At 39.0% G+C, this 16,027-nt stretch overlaps 1 protein-coding gene across 6 annotated transcripts in view; it reads left to right on the top strand.

Moving 5' to 3' along the window:
• GRID1 (glutamate ionotropic receptor delta type subunit 1) overlaps window positions 1-16,027 on the top strand; it is a 555,275-nt gene that overhangs the window by 213,344 nt on the left and 325,904 nt on the right. For all 6 annotated transcript variants that reach the window (XR_007507329.1, XM_049810876.1, XM_049810875.1 and 3 more), the window contains exon 3: window positions 10,880-11,164. Coding sequence is in view for 5 of the 6 variants with exons in the window: in XM_049810876.1 (XP_049666833.1) it covers window positions 10,880-11,164 (285 nt within the window). In the remaining variant the exon portion in view is untranslated. The remainder of the gene's footprint in view (window positions 1-10,879; window positions 11,165-16,027) is intronic.

Below are 16,027 nucleotides of genomic sequence, written 5' to 3'. Positions count from 1 at the left end.
AGAGTGTTGCTAGGCTTGGGATATTTGCATAATCCTTCAATGCAATTGTAAGTATGTGATACATTGCAGAGATCTTTCAATAGATCAACACCTAAAACTTGTCAATAAATATATGCTATAAATATGTACTGAGTCACAGCTAGATTCATAAACACTACAAGTCTTTCAGCAGTTGGCATAAATAAATGAATGTTGTTTGGATAAGTTGGCTCCTTCGCCATGGGTGTGCTTCCCCGGCTACGTGAATTGATTTCTTGTGTCTCATCTGCCTTGCATAATATTGCTGTCCACTTTGCTAGTAGAACAAACAGCTATTAGAGGGGGGAATCCAGCATAGACAGGATGATAAGGATAAGTTTTAGGGCTGTGCATTTCTTGAGTGGGTCACTGGAGTACGGAACTTGCTGTCCATGAGTGAGGCAACAGTAGCTTTTGTGAATTTACCTTGGGTCTTGTAATATTTAGCTTCTTGTAATGCAGCAGCTCTTATAGTATTATATATACCCCAGAGGGTCGCTTCTAAGTCTCCTGCTTAAAGTTTAGGTCAGAGGACGTGAAATACTGCTTTGGAGTGATGTTTGTAGCTGTTTGAATTTGTTGTTTTCAAGTAGGCATTTTACTGAGGCACAGTGGCAGGTTGGTTATGGAAAAGAGATCATGCGTCAGTGCTTTGGGTTGCTTAAAATTTCTGGGTGAATAGGATTGTGCAGTGAGTGGCACGTGCTCCTAATGTGCTGGGGAAATAGCAGAATAGAAAAATCTTTTGTAGTTAGTTAGGAAGCAATGTCACGATGCTTAGACTGATGTTCATCCCTCCTGCTTTCAGCATAAGGCATGATAGAAAGGAGAAAAATTGGGGGGGGGTGGTGGTGGCGATTGAAGTTTCTATTGACACTTTTTGTGCATATGTATCGCTGCTGCTAATTAGACAGGCAAGCAGGGCTAACATGTTCCTTTCTTGTTGATACTGCTCAGAATCCAAATGAATTTCTCGGTACCAAAGAACTGAGAGGTTTTATCGGCTTGTCTAGAGTTACTGCATTTGACTGCTTTTTGTAAATGGCAGGAGAGTGTTTTTCTTATGTGCGTGCCGGAACTGAGCCTGAGCCACGCTGCCGTTAAAATAATACTCAGCGTGTACATGTAAAATAGTCTCAAAGGTGGTGGCAAAGTCAAGCATCCCTGCAGAATGCTAATGAAGGTGTGAAAAAAATACTTCTCTATTATTATGATTTGTAACGAAAGGCAGGTGAAAGAAGCAGAGGGTGAGAAAGCGCAGTTTATTCTGTGTTGAAGGGCAAAAGAAAACATGATTATTGAAGAACTTGCTAAGAACAGAAATATGCAGTTTTCAGAAAAGCAGTTGATTATGTCCTGTGAATAATTGAGATGGTTTGCAGTTAATTCTACCTCAGAACTAGTTTTGAAGGGGGAAAAGACAAAAAAAAAAAAGTCAAAGCTGGTTCAGTTCCACCTAGTGCCTTAAAATAGTATTGATGCCATTGTGATTAATGTATAGCTCTGTAAAACCATGCCCTATTGAAAATTACCAGAAATGCTTATCCACATTTTTAAATATCATGCCAAGCTATGATTCCAGGAGAAAACCATTACTAATGAAATTACATTTGTTGAGGAAACAGAAGTACAGTTATTCTGGAGAATTTTTGTACTGTCAAGGTACTATTTAGTTGCTTTAAGGATTTTTTTTTTTTTTTAAATTATTATTATTAATTCAGAAAAACTAGAAAATGTTTAAATTGTGATGTTTCACATCCTTAACCACTCACATTGTTAAACTGTTGTCTAAAAAATGTTTAAATTTTTTTTAATACATACATTATGCAATCTTTCCTGGTTTGGTCTTCCATATCCACCCAGCTGCAAAACCAATAGTAAAACTCAACTATGAAGCCGTTTCTGCTCTCGGAGACTCTTACCTTCTTTGGAGGAGCTAGAGAGCAGTATCAGGTCTGTCTTCTGTAAAAATAAGGCCATTGCTTATCTGTCACTAGTGCTGTCAATTAACGCACTTTTATCAGTGGTGTATGCTTTCTACCGATTTCATGGTGGTAGCTTTTCAAGGCAAAAATGTAGGCTGTTCAATGAAGATTAACCCAAAAACTTTACTTGGAAAACAACTGGTGTATTTGTTGACCACTTGATGGCATCACTCAGTTATATGGAAACTAAACTGCTTTGCCGGTAGAGCAGTTTTACTTGTGTGCTTGGTGTGAGAGGATTTTCATGTTTTATTTTAGACTGTTAAAGACTGACAAGAGCTGTTAATATGCTCCCACAAACTAAATGAAAGCCACAACTCTAGTTTTGATAACTGTTTTCTGTCTCCATGGTATATTACTTACCACTGTGAAATAATTTCTTTATCTGCGTAAACGTGAACTGAAGAGTGGTCTAGGTTGCTCCTCTTTCTGCTCCTGGTTAACTTTTCCAGGATGGCAACTAGTCATTTAGGGGGTTGATACTGACACAAAGAATATTGTCATGCACCAAAATGTCTTTTTGGTTTCCTTCTCCAGGGAAGTTGCTTTAAACCTCCAGTTGTTCCAGTCAATATGCATTCTAGGGAAGGATTTATGCAATTTTGTGTGTTCACTATAGGTCCCATAAAATAAAAGTGTTTCGCAGCCTTTGTACCAAAATGAGGTGGTCTGTCTGTGTGTGTGCAAGCCAGCAATGACAGTTTACTGAAAATGCCGAACCACGGGGGTAATGGAGTAAACGAGACACAGTGACTATTATTTAGAGGTAAAGGATGGTTCTGGTAATGTCAGGGGAGCTCTGACAGATTATACATGCTGAGAATTGGCCTACAAGACATCAGGTAGTAAAGCTTATGGTTGAAAGCAAGTTGAAGATCTAAATACTGCTTCTCCTACGCAGCCAGTAACAAGGTGCTGTGTTAGCACTCCAAGAAGTGACACAAAGGAGATGGGGTGCCAGCTTCTGACCCCAGAAGAGGTAAACAGGCGGTGTGGGCAGAGCAGCACAAGGAAGGCGATATTGCCCCTGTGCCTCTGTTCTGTGAGTAATGGTTAACATGTTTCTGGAGGAAAAAGCCTAGGAAAAATACATCTAAAAAGCCATTCCTTCCCCCCTACCCCCCCATTCCTCCTCCTTGTTCAGCTTAGGCTGCTGAATGCTGGGAAAACAATAAAAAGGAAGCCCAAGAATGGGGGGAGGCTCTTTAATAACACTTTTCCCGACAATTTTTTCAGTAAACATGTCAAAATCTCATGCTTTCTTTAGCTTTTGAGGTGTTTTTCAGATGCTGCTTTGTCAGGTGTACACTTAAATATGCACACTGATATAGGCTCGTACAGGTTTTCTTGAATTTATGTAGTGGTTTTCTGGAATCTTTTCTTCATAACTGATGGCCTACTGAAATAATCATCATTATTTTAGAAAATGTAAGCGATGATGCATATCTAATTTTTGGATCACAAAGTCCTTTGAGCTGCCCTGCTGAGAATTTTACCCAAGTTGGAGACTGAAGTGTCCAGCTATAGGACTTTACGATACAATTTATGATAAGATTTTCTAAAAGGAAAAAAAAAGAAAGTGTTTATCAACTGACTTGCTGGTCTTATTTCAGTTGCTAAGATTCTGTTGCTAAGAAAAAATACCTAAGACTCCCTTATCTTGTGTTTTCTAAGAAAAAAAGAATGAAGGATGGAGAAAGAATTCAGAAACAGGCTAAATGGTAATTATTCAGTTTTTTCAATATTATCTAGTGTAATCATTTTGGTTTGTAGTTATTAGGAGACTAAGTAGCAAAAAAACTCCATGGAGCACTCGCAATAGCAATTCCACTGCTGGCAAATACTGCGTCTCCTCCATAGTTGCACTAAAAGGAAAAATTCGAACCTGCCACAGGTCAGCAATGAGCTTCGCCAGTTTTCATAGAGTTTTAGTCTCACTGGCATTATCTCATCCATGCATAGATGCTCATGATTCTGCTAACAAGTTGGCTTATACTTTTTTTAGCTTTGGCGCTGTTAACTCTGTGACTTTAGGGACCATGGCCCCAGGTTTTGTTGCTGTGGCCAATCATTTATTAAGGACCTTACATGATACATATTCACACAGGGAAAGTATCAGCATCTTGTCCAGAGATGCTCTGGCAATATGGTGTGTGTGTGTCAGATTTTGAAGCTTTTCTTGAGCTTGCGAGCTGGCAGGAGAAGGTACGCTTGGCTTCTCGGAGCTGGAGAGAGCCCTGCACTGATTTGTTGTTAATTCTTCCCAATGTGGGTTTCATGACTTTAGAAAAAGGTCACACAAAGGGAGGTTTGTTTGATGTGAGACTCTAGAAAACAGGAGGTTTGAGGAGGCAAACATTAGAGTTTGCTTTGCCTTTGTGTTGGGTATATGGTTCCTTTGTTTTAAGTTTATATCATGTTTCTGTGAAGCCCAGCAAGAATGTTATCTATCTGACAAACTCCAGGCATGTTCTGTCCTCTTTGATTCTCAGACTGGTTATTTATTTGTTTTTACTTATTGCAAGAGAGTCTGCAGTATTAGTCAGTGGCTGCGTTTGTATTTTGAATGCTGGGCTGGTCACAGATGCTCTCCAAGACGCTTCTCACGATGCATTATTATGTATGGGGAATACTTTCATGATCTGAAATTCTCATCTTTGGCGGAAGACTTGGCATCACATTTGGCCTCTGAATGCTAGCAAGCGGGGGAACACAATTGCTATCAGGAGCTATGGTGAGGCTATGTCAGACTTTCCTGTGGCTTCCAAAATAATCACATCAAGGACTGTGGGATCTAAGAATGCCTGTATCCTCATCCCAGATACAGAAGAAGAGCTAATTAAGTGAAAGGGAGGAAATATTTACTGTTGTCAAATGTTATATCCGAAAAATGTACACATCTAAGTTGGGATAGTGAGGGGTTTTGGTTGGTTTGATTTTTGCATCAAACTGCACAGTGGACTAATTGTGAATTTGCTTTCTTGTTTTAAGATGCATTTTGTTTTGATTGAAGATCTGTGTAATGGAGTAAGAAATATTCATCTTCATTACGTATAAGGTGATACAGCAATAAAAGTGCTACATAAAAGATTTTTGCTGTCTATGTTACCTTTTCTCTGTATTAACAGTTACTGTGTGAAAAGTAACTATAGCTTTCTGTAGACTTTTCATAATAAAAATGATAAATTCTTAGTTATTTGAAGAAACATAGTGTAAGTACAAACATAAAGGTAAGTAAAAACTACAGAAATGAAACAAAGAAAAATGTTTACTGCTGAGTATCCAAAGGAGAGACAACTGCATAGCATGACATTAGTTGCCAATGATGCAAATTCATTATGAATTGCCTTTCTCAGTTAATGAAAGAAGTTGAAGAATAAGCAAACATCATAAAATGTAAAGTAAAGAAAAAGATAATCTTTGGGAAACCCCATTTACTGAAGCATCAGGTTGAGTGCATGCTTAGATGACTAATTTTGGTGTTGTCCTTAATTCACCAATAGGAGTGAATCTTTCTATAGAACAATATTTTTAATAGAAGCATTTTCAGTGATATTAATGAGATTAGTCTATAATTTTGTCTGCCTTATGGAATGAAGCATTTAAATTTTAAAGGCCTTGTGAGGCCTGAAGAGAATTCAAATGTGGATAGGTAATAGTCTTTTGCCATTTCTCTGTGTGACTGAATTAGCTATAAGTTTGTGCCCTGACTTCATAGAATTTTCTTGTGTACTACAGTAGAAACATTTGGGTTTTGTTTAGATATGCTTGGAAACACTCACTTCTCTGGTTTGTGTTATTTTGTTTTTAGCTGAAGGAATTGTATCATCATCCTCTTGATTTTGAAGTACTGCTTGGTGGGCTGCAGTCTTTCTCCTTGTGTTGTCATCCTTTCTATCTCATCTCTGTGCTCCAGACAAACTGGCCAGAAGGACTTTTTCCATTTAATTTAAAAATACCTCTATGGATGCGCTTCCCACAGACCTTACATCCTGATTAAAGATACAGCTTATCAGCTTTCTGAACGGATATATTTTTATCTCCTAGCTCTTCACTATTCTAGTGTTTCACCCAAAACTTTTGTTATGTGTATCTGTTTATATATATATGAATTGGCTAATGAACCAAACTGCTAGTTAAATTTTGTACACATGAATAATACAATAGCTAGTTCCTTGTGTGTTTATTTGTATATAGCACATGATATTCTGTATCTGCTTGCTTGGCCAGTTGGTACATTTGCGAACTATGCACTTTCAGCAGAATAAATTACAGGCCTTGATAATCTCATGGAATATTAGGATTTAGGTTCCCAAAATAGATCCAGTTGTGTCTTGTGTGTGTTCCCCCCCCCCCCCCCCCCCCCCCCCCCCGCCGAATTTGTTATGTTCTCTGGAATTTGATGTTTTAATGATAAAATGATTTTTTTTTTTCCTACTGGTTTTTGAAGATAAACAATGTGAAAAAGTAGTTTTCTGCCAGATTGACTAAGACAATAGTACTAAGGCAAGCATGAAGTCCCTCATCTCAGCAGGATGGTAGCTTTGAAACCTAATTACGAACACTTAAGTGCCAACTTTGTTAATCATTTCATTACAGAGTACTACACCAGAAATATCAGGTACATGCAGTGTGGCTGGATTTCTATTCTCTTGCCGGATCTGAAGTTCTTTTCCTTAATTTGAATTTTTTTCTGAGCAAAAAGGCAGCAACCTCTCAATTTTCAAACAGTGAATTTTTTTAAAATGCAAGTTTTTGTGATTAGGTTGATTCTCCATTTGCAGTGCAGTAAAGAGCTCCTACGGGTTAATCAAACTGAAAAAGAAGAAAAAAATTTCAAGTAAAAATAAAAAAATAATTCAGAGAGGATTTATCAAATATGATCAGATGGTGTCCAAAGTGGGTAGGACCAGCTATAGTGATACACAGAAGTGAGAGACGGAAAGGCATTGAAGTTTGAAGAGGCAGTGTGAGTGCTAGTAGGTGGATATATTGTTAGATCTGAAATTAGAGTGGCAGCTGGTCTATCAATAATTGTGGAAACAAAGGAACAAGTTTCTACCCTTTTCTGAATAATAGGAAACCATTGAAAGGGAGACTGAAAGATGGTCACATTGTCATGTTGCCAGGAGCAAGATAACAGTTTTTCTTGGAGTATTTTGATTCCCTGCAGTTTGGAGAGAGATGGATTTAATTACAGAGAGATCCGAGCTAAAGCCCTTAATGCAAATATCCTTATGAAGATGGTGTCAAATCAGGACTTTGCCATCTGCACCTGTCTTCAGAAATAGGATGGCAATACATGAAGCAATGGTAGAAAAGCAAGATCTTAAACATGATTGTAGCAAAGCAGAATTCTTGCATCATCTCACGTGCAATGAGGAGTCCCACTGATTAAGAAGGATATATGGAGAAGGTGCTCTCTGAAAAAATATTAGCTGCTCTTCCAGGCTTAAGTATGGTCTTAGTGGGATATGAATGGAGTTAGAGATGTGGGTCACAGAATGAGAGAGAAGTTTAGTATGTATTGCTGTGATGTAAGAGTCAATTTAGACAAATGGATGTTAGAAGATGCCCCAAATAAATTAGCCCATGTTACTTCTGCCCTCATCATGACAGAGGTGACACAGAGAAGCTAACTGGAAAAAACCAAGGCAATAGATGGAGAAGAGAATAGACAGTGTCTTATGAAACTCTGGAATGGGAATAACAGTTCAGGATGTAAAATGTCAAGCAGATGTGGAAAGGGGAATCTCTGAAAACAGACTTCAAAAGAATAGGTTAGGAGAGATACTTCACTGAAACAACTAAAAACTGGTTTAATCAATAATTTGGGAAACTTCAGTGAAATCCAAGCATAAGCTTGAGAGATGTTCTCTTGATGAAGGCCAACATTGATGAACAACTACCATGACACAATTTAATGTGCTTAAATAGATGAATGCAGATTCATTCTTTAGGTATGGTAGAGTTCATGTTTTCATCATGTTAACATGCACATTTCTTACTGTATGATTTGTAGGATGTTGGTATCTTCTTAAAATGAAGCCTGATGGCGATGAAGGTATTCGGTACAGTAAACTAATAACTATTGCTATTCATATAGCAGCAAAACCTGGAGGCAGGTTTGCTGGAACATTGTGTCTTTTTATCTGTGGAACAAATAATTTGAAAGCTTTATTTTCTGAAACTTATCTATGTAAATATATCTACAGGATGGATAAATATGAAAATGTTGTAACTACAGCTATAGTAATTAAATATCACTAAAGATCTCAAGGTGTTTTGTTTCCCATTTCCATTATGTTAGTAGGTTGACTTGAGCCAAGGCACTTCAGATCTTTGTATTTCAGCTTTCAGGAAATCAAGATGGGGGTTATGAAATTCATGTGCAAAAATTGCAGGTTCTTTGGAGTGCTTATGAAGCTGCAACTGACATACAGAATCAGTGATTTACTTAGTCACATTGTCAGGGACGCTTGATTGTTGGTGAAAATCCATAGCTAGTATGAGGTAAACCAGAAAATTACACATCTTTTCTCATGTCAAAGGTTTGTGTACGAGGAAGTACAGGCATGTGGGGGGAAATCCTAAAAATAATTGTCACCAGAGTTTTCTTTTGGGATTGTGTAGTCCTTGAATACTCTCTTGCTAAGGAATTTCAAGATGTCTTAAGAGTTAATAATTTTTTTTAACAAATTGGAGTCTGTTAGGTAGTTGTTCCCCATTGTGTTACTCATGTAGAAAGTAAGACTTTTCTTCTTTATGTGCTAAAAGCTTATTCTCACCTTTCAGTGTAATAAGTGTGGAGAGGTTGAACTTATTGGAATCCATTGTATTTTTATACAGTAGAAGTCTTCTCTTAGAAATATGAGATGTTCTGTTTCACATTCTGTAATTTGACTAAAGAAAGCAATTCAGAAAATATGAAATCTTTTTTTCCTTAGTCATTCCAGTTTTTTATTGCCTGCTATGCTATATCAAAACAGAGAGGCAAGAGGAGATAACACTTACTGCGTAGCATATCCTTTCAGGCAGAACATAATCAATTGACAAAATATCAGAATGTAGAGGCGTATTGACTAATTCTTCATTTTAACCCATTGACACAAACTACAAAACACTGGCAAAATGCCTCAACCAGAACAGTCTTTGCTGAGATATTTTAGCTGTGTTCGGTGGGCTGTGCTGGGAGATAAGGGGGCCCATTTGCTGTGGTCTGTCACATCTCTGGTCTTTTCGCTGCTAATAAGTGAGCAGCTTTTGATTAATGTCAGCTGCTGAATGAAGTTCTCTCTTGTTATACAACTGGTGATCAGCTCTATATTCCACAAATAAGTGACTTTCTGAATGCAGCCTCCCATCAGAAAGGGCTTTGTTATTTCTCTCCTTCTGTCTGCTTTGCAAGTAAATTGTTCTTCCTGCAGACCCGCGTGGCTTACTTCTCTCACCCTCGGTGACAGCAAAGCTCGCTGGTTGGTCATCTCTGCAGGGGTTTATAGCTCAGCTCTGCTGTTCTCTCCCTCTGTTCCCACTTCTCTGTTCCCTCCCCTACTGTGACTAAATAAATTACCTGTATGACATGTTCAGTTTTCTCTGGCAAGAAGCCTGGGAAATCAAATCTGTTCCCGAACCTGGGTCTCCCATTTGGCAAATGTAATGCCTCCCTGCTGCTAAATCAGGTCAGCTCTCAGGAAAAACAAAGAACAATTTCATATAACTATAATCAACACAGAGTAAATTTAGATAATGCAGCTGACATATGTTTATTGTAAAGACCATAAAGGAAATAATTTTAAAAGCACTTCATCTTTCTCTGTTGCATTAGGATACATGTTGAATGTTCTGTGCATAGAGAAGATCAAACATTTTCTTTCTGTTATCCCATATCAAAGTGAAATATATTTATTTTCTCTCTGGTCTGAGAAGATACTTGGTGAAATGGTTCGTTGGTTTCATTAGGAACAGTTTTATATATTTAATTTCTGTGGCGTTAGGTAATTAATATTAATTGATAATTAACTTTAAATTACTATTAATCATTCATAACCTGTCCCATCCCCTTGACTTTTGGGAAACGTTTTCCAGCCCCAGCTGAATATCAGGTTGTCTTACCTGGAGGAGTCCTGGGAGTCCTGAGCCGCAGAGCAAGGCTGGGCTGCGCAGGGCTCTGCTCGGGGCTGCCCAGCCTGTGTCTCAAACTCACCTGATGCTTCCTTCTCAGAAGCAGATGGGTGCGAATGTATATGCTGTGTTTTTAAATGGTACGTGCTTTTCACGATCTTTTTGAAGACAGCTACAGCATTGTTATCAATTGTTTAGTCGTTCACGAGTTGCCTTCGTTCTAACGAGTGCCTTTGTTGTTTTTCTGTTGCTCTGAGATCTGAGACACACTGTGAATGGTTTTTTCATCAATTTAAAAATCCTTCCAAACTGTGTTGTACAAGACAAATTCTTGAAACTGAAATTGCTCTTTGCTGTCCAAAATCTTCATCCAATGTGCACAGCAAAGATTAAGAGGTGAAGGCAGTGAAGTGGGTTCTGAAAGATGGGAGTTCAGTTCCTGCTTCCAACACCAGTGACCTGAATCAAGGGCCATAATCTCCATCTGCACCGGCTCCTGTCTGAAGAAATGACAGTAGTAATGTTATCTGTCCTCAACTTTGTCTTATCAGTACAGTTTGCAGATACTGTCTCCTCCTGTAAAGGTACAGGACGTAGCTCTGAAAGGCTTCAGCTGATACGGTAATATGAATCATTTCAGCTCTGTGTTAATGGCAAGGGTAAAGCCCGTCTTGTTCCCCTCTTAGCACCTAGGCTCGTCGAAGGAATTGTTGTGCTTGTCCTAACCCTGCTTTATTTCTTGTCTTCTCCAGCCTGTGACCTGATGACCCTGGGGATCTTAGCCTTAGTGACGTCCACTGGTTGTGCCTCGGCCAACGCCCTGCAGTCCCTGACGGATGCCATGCACATCCCACACCTTTTTGTACAGCGCAACACGGGAGGCTCCCCACGCACAGCCTGCCACCTGAACCCCAGCCTGGAGGAAGAGGAGTACACGCTGGCCGCCCGGCCACCGGTCCGCCTCAATGATGTTATGCTGAAACTGGTCACGGAGCTGCGGTGGCAGAAATTCATAGTGTTTTATGACAGCGATTATGGTAAGTGAAGTGGAGGATTTCAGACACCATTAAATTGATTTCTGCTCAACTGGGAGATGGAGAGGGAAATATAAAGGAAGGGGTGGAATACAGCTTGCTGGGTTCTTCACTGACAAAGGGGAAAATGTTTCAAGTGGACGCAGGCCTTTGGTTTAAAGGAAAGGTTGCTGTGAAAACTAGTTCTCAGACAAGCAGCAAAGTTGCTTAGCAACATCTACCGAGACAGCTGAAGTTTGAATCATCTCACACTTTTTCAGTAAAATATTAATAAAGTGTTGACATTGATTGGCAGGGGTCACGTAGCTGTGCGAGGAAGTTCAACACGGCCTCTACCCGTTCCCAGAAAACACTTTCTATCAAAGCTGAGTACTGTTGTCTTTAAAAATTAATTTTCACAATAGCTATTACCATTTCTTTTTACACATGCTTCCTCACACTATTCTCAATTTGGACTAAATTTCACAGTGATATACTTCCTGGCATTAACCCAAAAGTTAGAGTTAGCATTTTCACTACATCTCATGCATTTCCTTCAGCAAAATTTTTACTTTGGGCTAAAACCTGAGGAAAAAGAGTCTCTGCCCAAGCGAATTTAGTACCTTATGACGGGTGTAAAGAATCAATGAAAAAATAAATCTGTCATTGTGCCAAGCTCTGGGTGAAAAGGAACGGTGTGCATAATTTTTTTCTCCTCCCCCTTGTTCAACTGATACGAACACTGTTCCGTATGTTTAACTTGCAGTATTTTCAGCACTCTCATCTTAGGATATAGTATCCGTAATGGGAAAAAATAAATTTTCTATGCTGTGTTTTAAAAGCCTGCAAACACTTTTGGTTTAAAATGTGACGCCTAAGTTTTTGGAGTGGTGACTTACTATGAACAGCATATGAAGAAAGGAAATTAAGGTTAAATAAATTGCAGTTGTACATATAATCTTGTGTGTATCTGTGCATATAGTTTAGATTTTATACATAGTCTTCCACAACTGCAAAATAGATCTTTATTTGCATTCTCTGTATATAATGACAGACTTTCAATGGTGAATCAGAGAGAAATAACATCTCTGGTTTTGAAGTTGAGCTACTCCTGTTTTTAAAAAAACCAAACAAAAAAACAAAAAAAGAAAGGCTATGCAAAGGGTCCTGAGCTCACATGAGTTCTGAAAGTCTTGGGTGCAGCTTTCTGTTCTCAGTTGTTAGAGATGTCACTTGCTGTTTCTTCAACAAGCAGATTAAAGATGATGAGGGTGACTTTAAGTGAGAAACCAACTGAGGCTGTAACATCCTTTAAATTATATAGAAATATTTTAAGCATGAGAAGGCTGCAGCGATACTTGTGGAGTTAATCAGTAGACTCAAAAATCTAGCAACCCAGCAAATAAACTGCCATGTAATTACTGTCCTATGTAATGCTTGACCAGTTGAATGCTGTGAAAGCAAAAACCACAAGGTACGTGGTAGGTGTTCTTTGGGTGGCCTTCTGGTAGTAATGACAAAGTTGCATGTAACATAGGATTGGGCTTAAAAAGTTAAAATTATTTTAACAGTTAATTCCAAGAACGGAAAAAAAAAATAAATTCTTAAAAGGGTGTCTTACAAACATCCCTTTATAGTTACTGTTGTTTTTGTCCTGCTGATTTGTAACTTTAACCTTCTAAAACTGCTTGAGTTGGGGATCTTTCAACCCCTGGGAATCCTGGCCCTCGTAACATCACAGATGCTCTATGTGCAAACTGCTACAACCCATTTTCCTTTGTAGCAAACCTGGTTCCTGAACTTATGGTATCACTTATTCCAGTAGTACATATGTGTTTCTTTGCCGCCTTCTGCAAAGGGTTAATATCTCAGTACCAAATCCTGAAACCCTTAATTCACATACTCTGCAAATTCAGTTATGATCAAATTTATCTTTTCCATTTACCACAGACTGACCTTCAGTCTGTACCAGTAAGATAGACACTGAAAGGAGATGGAAAATTGCCGCAGACATTCTGTTCCTTCCAGTGGAGAGCATGTTGCGTACTGCAGCTGCCCACGTGCTGTTTCCTCTTCCTCTCAGCTGTGACAACCATCTTATACTAATCCCACTAGAAGGATTTTTTTCATAAGAATTTGGTGGGAAGAGTTTCCATGAAGAAGCCAGCTGAACCTTGCCAGCTCTAGGCAGGCATCGGTGAATAGGGGGAAAAATAACCTAGTTCCACGGATATTGCACGCTGAGCTCGGGAACAGCAGCCTGGCTCCCAGGGCATGCCCATCGCCCTCATTAGTTTGCTTCAGCAGAGCCGTGCTTACGCATCTCCAGCAAGGCTTCTCTGCTCAATGTGCTGGAGTTGACTGCTGGCCATGAGGAGGGAGGTCACTTGAAGAACATGTGTTTATGATTATGGAGAGTTTCCAGCACTGGGATTTTGTGGTTTACTCTAATAAATGGTCCTTCTCTACCTGCTCTCTGGAAGTTATACTGTTCCCTTGAGCAATGTTTTAATTTGTCCATCTGCTGATCTCTAAAAACCAGCCAACCCCTTGGTGTCCTCCTTGTGGGAGCCGTCAAGTGTTCTAAAGACAAAATAACATTGCACAGTCTAAGGAAGTCCCATGTTTATAGTAATGCTGTGCTATGCTGGAGCTGAAAATTATTTACCTCATGAATTACTTGTCCCTTATCAGACATACATTTTGGATTATAATTTCTGCACTGGCTAAATTAAGGAAAAGTAACAGGCTTGGCAATTAGAAATACAGAGCAGTCACTGAACAGCCTAACAAGCCCCTTAATGTTGTTGTGCTTACAATAAAATATGCCTTGTTTTACACTGAAGCTGCAGATAGAAATCTATATGCACAACTTCAGTGAAAGAATATAGTCCTTTCCAGTAAAATGCCTTAAATTCTGTGACAAGAAATGGAGAGATTTCACAGGAAAGATGTGGAAGTTTTAAAGAAGATGATTGCTAAGTGGAAATGGTAGAAGCAGGGTGCAAACTGTGGCATTCCACCTAGCGTGAAACCAGCTTTTAGATTTTGTCACTTAGGGTGAAGAAATGGATAATAGCAAGAAATGGGTAATAGCTTGGTTCTGGAGAAGTGACCTTTCAAGGACCTCAGACTTGATAGGTGCAGCATTCAAGCTCTTCCTAATGATGTACTGTTCTTCCACTGAGCAATACCAATGGGGGAAAGGTCAGCTGATACACATCCATACAGTTCTCCTGTATTTGTATAAGATAAGGGTTCATATAAATACTGCATCTTCATGACAGCCCTTGTTTTTCCACTTCTCTCATTTATGGCACATAATTTCAGAAGATGCACAGAAATCTACCCCCCATTGATCACAATGGGAGCTTTCTGCTGATGAGACTGCTGCCTGATATGAAAATGATGGCTAGGCGCTATAGCGATTCAAGTAAGTCATAGCTAAGACAAGACAAGTCTCCTCTCTTGCTGAGGTGTTGTAGAGCTGTTGGAGCTCAAGGCCAGAATGAGACAGTCTGAGCCCTCTCTCTGTCCCTGCTATTCTTTGCCATGTCATCCTGAGAAGGCTTTCTAGCTCCTCTATGCTTCCCTTCCCCACCTGTGAAATGGAAAGAAAAACCTTTCTCCCAGTGCAACTGAACTGGTGTTTGAAATTTCTTTAGGAATTCTTCAGGCAACAGAATTAAATGGCACATTCAGGAGTAACGCAATTCCAGTAAGAGCTCAAGGGACCAGGGTCATGTTAAATGCATTGTTTTACTTCAAATGTCTTTATGAAAATCTCATGATAAATCATGGTATTTGACATTAATTTCCTGGGGAAAAACAATGAATTGACCCTAAGTTTGTCAATGACTGTCAGACGGTGCTCTGTGGAACTAGGTCTGATCACCTGTTAAAGAACCTGCAACAGAAATCAGATCTGTTGTGTCATCCTAAAAAGCTTCAGATGCACTGATGTGTTTTGAATTGCTTTTTCCGCTACAGGAGCGTCTTCTGTGCCTCTACACACATTGCATCAGTGTGTGTAAAGGCCTGCTGGGAAGTTTAATGTTTTATTTTGCTGACCTCTTGGATGTAGAAGCATCAGTAATCAAATTTTCTGACACAAAAATTGGTAGCGTGGCAAGTTTCATAAAGAATCTTACTATGCTCTAAAACGACTATAGGTTAAAAGCACTGGGTGCTGCCCACAGTAAGATGAGGTTGGGTAGTAAACAGCTGGAAGTATACTTTTAGGGTGAGCAAATACACAGATGTATGGTTAGAGGAAGGATTTGAGGAGGATTTTTGGAAACTGGATGTGAAAATGAAACTGATGAGGAATACCAAGTCGTATTTCTGAAGAGAAATGTGAGTAATAGCTATGTTTTCACTAGATTAATCCTTACTGTTGAAAAACTCTTTGTCTCTGTAGTTATATCAAGTCTCTCCGCTTTTCTACACGCATGCGCACATACTCATATTACAAAACATAAGACAAAACAGGGTTTTTTGTGACTGTTTTGTCAATGAAAATGGTATTACACCTGTGAAAGGGAGCTGTAATATTTTATTCTTAATTTTTGGTGTTAATAAATGATATTGTCTGGTTAAGAAGTGGTGTACAAAAGTTTTGCAGAAGAAACTTTTGAAGAATTTTGGACCTTTCAAATCTATCTATGAAGCTTTGTTCCTACAGGGGACGCTCCCCCCCTCGCCCCCCCCCCCCCCCCCCCCATAATTTATTGATTTATAAATTATTTTCAATCCTTTTTTTTAAATCAGAGATATTTATTTTTTTCATCATGATCATTGATGCCACGTGAATTTTGAAAGTTTCCTGATGAATCTTGATATGTAGAAAGAACTTTGTTTTCAATGTGATGAATTTCATGGGAAGTT

The sequence above is a fragment of the Accipiter gentilis genome, chromosome 9, assembly GCF_929443795.1.
Source record: "Accipiter gentilis chromosome 9, bAccGen1.1, whole genome shotgun sequence".
NCBI classification, from domain to species: domain Eukaryota; kingdom Metazoa; phylum Chordata; class Aves; order Accipitriformes; family Accipitridae; genus Astur; species Astur gentilis.
This window is presented reverse-complemented; position numbering and strand designations above follow the sequence as displayed.